Source organism: Maylandia zebra, unplaced genomic scaffold (genome assembly GCF_041146795.1).
Source record: "Maylandia zebra isolate NMK-2024a unplaced genomic scaffold, Mzebra_GT3a scaffold11, whole genome shotgun sequence".
NCBI lineage: Eukaryota > Metazoa > Chordata > Actinopteri > Cichliformes > Cichlidae > Maylandia > Maylandia zebra.
The window spans coordinates 8,484,001-8,490,000 of NW_027490041.1; the positions used below are offsets into that span (position 1 = coordinate 8,484,001).

At 41.8% G+C, this 6,000-nt stretch overlaps 1 protein-coding gene across 1 annotated transcript in view; it reads left to right on the forward strand.

The window, feature by feature from the left end:
* LOC112434174 (uncharacterized) overlaps window positions 1–1,707 on the forward strand; it is a 100,104-nt gene extending 98,397 nt beyond the window's left edge. The window contains exon 6 of the mRNA XM_076881281.1: window positions 1,466–1,707. Coding sequence (XP_076737396.1) covers window positions 1,466–1,529 — 64 coding nt within the window. The 3' untranslated portion in view covers window positions 1,530–1,707. The remainder of the gene's footprint in view (window positions 1–1,465) is intronic.
* Window positions 1,708–6,000: the final 4,293 nt, after the last annotated feature.

Below are 6,000 nucleotides of genomic sequence, written 5' to 3' on the forward strand. Positions count from 1 at the left end.
TTAAAAGTAGACTTACAGTTAGGTAATATTTGGACAGAGACAACATTTTGTAACTTTAGATACAAGTATCAGCCATGTGTGTGTTTCCCATGCTGTATGTCCACAGTCACAGTGACAGTCAGTGACACTGACAGAAGGATGAAACAAGGCTGTGAATCATTTCAGTCTGTGTGTGTGACAAAGAGGCAGACAGGAGCAGCTAACATTTGGAAATGGAAGCTTACTGGAAACACTACATTCACGGCTGAATTCACAATAGATTTGTTCTCAAGTGCACATTTAGCAGCTAATGCTAATACTGTTTTCCCTTTGCTTTCTACAGCAGCTATTGCTAAGTAGGCCACTTTGCTCCGCTAAGGATTTGTGTGACCATGATGGAGACTCTGATAAGCTAATGCTGCTAAGCTAATGCTGTTTATGGGCCCTGTTAGAATCAATATTTCATTCTCATTCTGTTGTTTGAGAACAATATTAACGTTTCACATCATTATAACACAAGAGAAAAGGGTATTGGCATTAGCTACTAGTGCTTATTGTTGCCCGGACACTGAACTGTGTGCTGTTGGACTCAGGCCGTATTATTTACCCAGGGAATTCTCTCACGTCATCTTGGTGGCTGTTTATGTTCCCCCCTCTGCTAACCCCACAGCTGCATGTGACACTATCCACTCTGCCATAGCTCGGCTACAGACTCAGCACCCGAGTGCCTTTATTGTGATCTCGGGTGACTTCAACCATGTATCACTGGACAATACACTACCAACATTCAAACAATATGTGGACTGTCCCACCAGGGGAGAGAAAACTTTAGACTTACTGTATGCTAACGTCAAGGATGCATACAGCTCCTCCTCCCTCCCCCCACTTGGTAGGTCAGATCATAACCTGATTCACCTCACCCCCCGCTATGTGCCAATTGTGAGGAGGGAACCTGTGACCACCAGGACTGTTAGGAGGTGGTCAGAGGAGGCAATAGCGGAACTACAGGGCTGTTTCGAGGTGACCGACTGGGAAACACTCTGTGAGCCTCACGCCGAGGACATCAATGGGCTTACTGAGTGTATCACAGACTACATAACTTTCTGCACCGACTCCATTGTTCCAGCTCAGACTGTTCATTGTTACCCAAATAACAAGCCGTGGGTGACTAAGGACATCAAAGCCCTCCTCAACAACAAGAAGAGGGCTTTCAGAGGGGGCAACAAAGAGGAGGTGAGGAAGGTCCAGGTGTTACTAAAGGACAAGATCAGAGAGGCTAAGGACAATTACAGGAGGAAGCTGGAGTGGAAACTCCAGCAGAACAGCATGAGAGAGGTGTGGAGGGGCATGAAGACCATCACTGGATTCAGGCCAACCAACAGCAGGGCAGCTGAGGGAGGTGAGAATAGAGCCGACGAGTTGAATCTGTTTTTCAATAGATTCGACACCACAGTGTCTGGTCCCACCCCCACAACCTCACCTGCAGTCAGCCTGGAATCCAGAGCCACACCACTGTGCCAGCCTCTCTCTTCACATGTTGCCTCCTGTGAGATTCCTGACACCCCTCCCCCACCCATCACCTTCACTCAATACCAGGTTGAGATGCAAATGAGGAGACTTCACTCAGGCAAGTCTGCTGGACCAGACGGAGTGAGTCCCCTTGTCCTCAAGGCCTGTGCCCCCCAGCTGTGTGGAGTCTTTCATAAACTGTTTATGCTGAGTCTGAGTCTGCAGAGGGTCCCGGTGATGTGGAAGACATCATGCCTCGTCCCTGTACCAAAGACGCCTCGTCCCAGTGGCCCCCAGGATTACAGGCCCGTGGCACTGACCTCCCACATCATGAAGACCCTGGAAAGGCTCATCCTGGACCAGCTGCGACCCATAGTAAGACCACATCTGGATCCCCTTCAGTTCGCTTATCAGCCTCGTCTCGGAACAGAGGACGCCATCATCTACCTGCTCAATCGTGTCTACACCCATCTGGACCAGCCGGCGAGCACTGTGAGGGTCATGTTTTTTGACTTTTCCAGTGCTTTCAACACCATCAGGCCGACCCTCCTGGGTGATAAGTTAGCAGCGATGCAGGTGGATGCTTCTCTGGTGTCCTGGATTGTTGATTACCTGACAGGAAGACCACAATATGTACGTCTCCCACAGTGTGTGTCTGACAAGGTGATTAGCAACACAGGGGCACCACAGGGGACTGTCCTCTCCCCCTTCCTCTTCACCCTCTACACCACAGACTTCAGCCACTGCACAGAGACCTGCCATCTTCAGAAGTTTTCTGATGACTCTGCGGTGGTTGGATGCATCAGCAGGGATGATGAGACAGAGTACCGGGCTGTGGTCGACTCCTTTGTCACGTGGTGTGAGCAGAATCATCTGCAGCTCAACGTGGCAAAGACCAAGGAACTGATCGTGGACTTCAGGAAGACCAGGAAACACTTGACCCCTGTTTTAATCCAGGGGGTCAGTGTTGACATTGTGGAGGACTATAAATACCTTGGAGTACACATTGACAATAAACTGGACTGGGCTAAAAACACCACAGCACTTTACAGGAAGGGCCAGAGTCGTCTCTATTTTTTGAGGCGACTGAGGTCCTTCAACATCTGCCAGAAAATGCTGAGGATTTTCTATGAGTCTGTGGTGGCCAGTGCGATCCTCTATGCTGTTGCATGCTGGGGGAGCAGGCTGAGGGTCGCAGATGCCAACAGACTTAATAAACTGATCCGTAAGGCCAGCAATGTTGTGGGGATGGAGCTGGACTCCCTCAAGGTGGTGTCGGAGAGGCGGATGCTGTCCAAGATAAAGACAATGTTGGATAACACCTCCCACCCACTCCATGACATGTTGGTCAGTCACAGGAGCTCGTTCAGTGAGAGACTGAGATTACCGAAAAGCACCACTGAACGACACAGGAAATCATTCCTGCCTGTGGCCATCTCCCTGTACAACGCATCCACTTAACACACTGTTTGCTGCTACAACTACACATGTTTCTTTTCCAAATATTTATTTATAAGTGACTTATGTATGTATGTATGTATATATATGTATATATTGTACTATTCTTAGTTAGCGTATTGTCTGTCTTGTCTTAATGTTGGTTTAAAATGGAGCACTGTAACAAAAAATAATTTCCCCCAGGGATCAATAAAGTATTCTGATTCTGATTCTGATTCTGATTATTCACCTCAAATTACCTTTAGCTGCTAATGGCAGCCTACTTAGCATTAACTCCTCACTAATATAATGCTAATTTACATCAAATTAGCATTAACTGCTCATATTGTTATAAGGAAAGAGAAAACGGTATTAGCATTTGCTGCTAATAATTATTCACCCCTAATTAGAATAAGCCGCTAAAAGCAGCCAACTTAGCATTAATTCCTCACTTTGTTGTTACCCAACGGAAAAGAGTATTAGTATTAGCTACTATCATTTTTAATAAGTAAGAGAAAACAGTATTAGCAGTAGCGCATAATGCTAATTCACGTCAACGTAGTATTAGTTAATAATGGCAGCCTACTTAGCATTAACTGCTCACTAATATAATGCTAATTCGCATCAAATTAGCATTAGCTGCTCAAGTTGTTATAAGGAAAAAGAGAAAACGGTATTAGTATTAGCTGCTAATAATTATTCACCCCTAATTAGAGTTAGCCCCTAATGGAAGTCTACTTAGCATTAACTCCTGACATTGTTATAATGCAGAGGAAAAGAGTTATCATTATCGGATAATGCTAATTCTCATCAAATTAGCATTAGTTAATAACGGTAGACTTCATATCATTAGCTGCTGTCATTCTTACAAAGCAAACAGTATGAGCATTAGCTGTTAATCCTTTTTCATCTAAAATTAGAATTAGCCACTAATGGCGTATTGTTAAAAAGTAAGAAAAAACATTGTTAGCATAAGCGGATAATGCTAATTCATCTCAAATTAGTATTAGCTAATAATGGCACCTGCTTAGCATTAGCTGGTCACATTGTTATAAGGCAAGAAAATATGGTATTAGCATTAGCTGCCAATTTCTATTTACCTAAAATTAGCATTAGCCACTAATGGTAGCCTATAGCAAAAACTTCTTAATGCTAAATGAAGTTAATTAATGCTAAGTAGGTTTAACTGAAATTAAAGTAGTGTTAGCATTAGCTGCTGATATTGTTAAAAGGCAAGATAAAACATTGCTAGCAGCAGCGGATAATGCTAACACACATAATAATTAGCATTACCTAATAATGGCAGCCTTCTTAGCATTAGCTGCTCATATTGTTATAATGCAAGGGAAAAGAGTTGGCAAAAACAGTGTTAGCATTAGTGGATAATGCTAATTCACCTAAATTAGCATTAGCTAATAATGGCTACGTACTTAGCATTACCTACTAATATTGATATAAAGCAAGAAAATATGGTATTAGCATTAGCTTCTAATGCTTTCTCATCTAAAATTAGAATTAGCCACTAATGGCATCCTGTTTAGCATTAACTCTTCACATCGCAAGGGAAAAATTAGAATTCAATAAAAAAAAAAAGTGTTCACATTAGCTACTTGTATTGTTAAAAAGTAAGATAATGCTAATTCACCTCAAATTAGTATTAGCTAATAACGGCAACCTACATAGCATTAGCTGGTCACATTGTTATAAAGCAAGAAAATATGGTATTAATAATAATCATAATAATAATAATAATAGCTGGTAATATTTATTCACCCCTAATTAGAATTAGCCACTAATGGCAGCATACTTAGCGTTAACTCCTCACATCGTTGTAATGCAAATGAGGCTAACTTGCATTAAATTAGACTGCTGTTATTAGCTAATGCTATTTAGCAGTAGCTGCTCACATTGTTATAAAGCAAAGGAAAACGATATGAGCATTAGGTTCTAATGCGTATTTGCCTTAAATTAGACGTAGGTGCTAATGGCAGCCTACTTAGCATTAGCAGCTCAGATGTTATAATGCTAGGAAAAAGAGTGTTAGCATTAGCTGTTCACATTGTTATAAAGTTAAGGGAAATAGTGTTAGCATTAGCTCCTCACATTGTTAAAAAAAGTAAGTGTTAGCATTAGTGCATAATGCTAATTCATGTCAAATTAGCATTAGTTAATAACGGCAGCCTATTTAGCATTAGCAGATAATGTTGACCTTGGCCCACTGGAAAAGTTAAGAACTAAAGATTTAGGAGTGTTTCTCGATAGCTCTTTCTCGTTTGAGAAACAAATGAATTCTGTTATTAAAACCAGCTGTAAGGTTTATATTGTTGACTGTCATTTATGCTTAGAAATATTTACTCATATATGCTTAGAGTTGTATAATCGATTGGATGATGATAGAGGTTCGATCCTTAGTAGTGTGTAAAGACTCTGTGTGCCTTCCAGAGTGCTCTGGCATGCACACACCACTTGGGGCCATGAGAGAGGTCGTACCCTCTCTTACTGATTTATGGTGTAGGACAGGGGTCTCAAACTCAATTTAGCTGGGGGCCGCTGCAGGCAGAGTCTGGGTGAGGCTGGGCCGCATTAGGTTTTCCACAAGAAAGGCATGGTTAAAAAATTCCAATCTTCTCAAATCTCTTTATTTTTATTTTTTAACACAAAATATGAAAAATGAATAAACAAATTAAGAATTAATAAGAAAATAAATCAATCTGTAATACATAAATAAAATAATAATAAGATATTTTTAGTCAGTGAACTTGTGTGTATCTTTCAGTCTTCTATATCTGCTGTATTTAGATTGAAATGTCTGTATTAACAGTTCTATAACCTTCTTCTGAACATGAATGGAACACTGGAGAAAATGAACTGTTCTTCTGAACATGGCTTCTCTTGCCTACTCCTTGCTGCTAGAGACCTGGCAGCGTTTCCTCTCGCATAGCCGAGCCAGATTTGGCCTGAGGGAGGAAGCAGTTGCGACCCTCAGTATGTCTTGAAGATGATCATCCGTAAGTCTGGACCTGTACTTGGACTTATTGAAGTTCAAAGTGGAGAAGAGCTTTTGGCACAAGTATG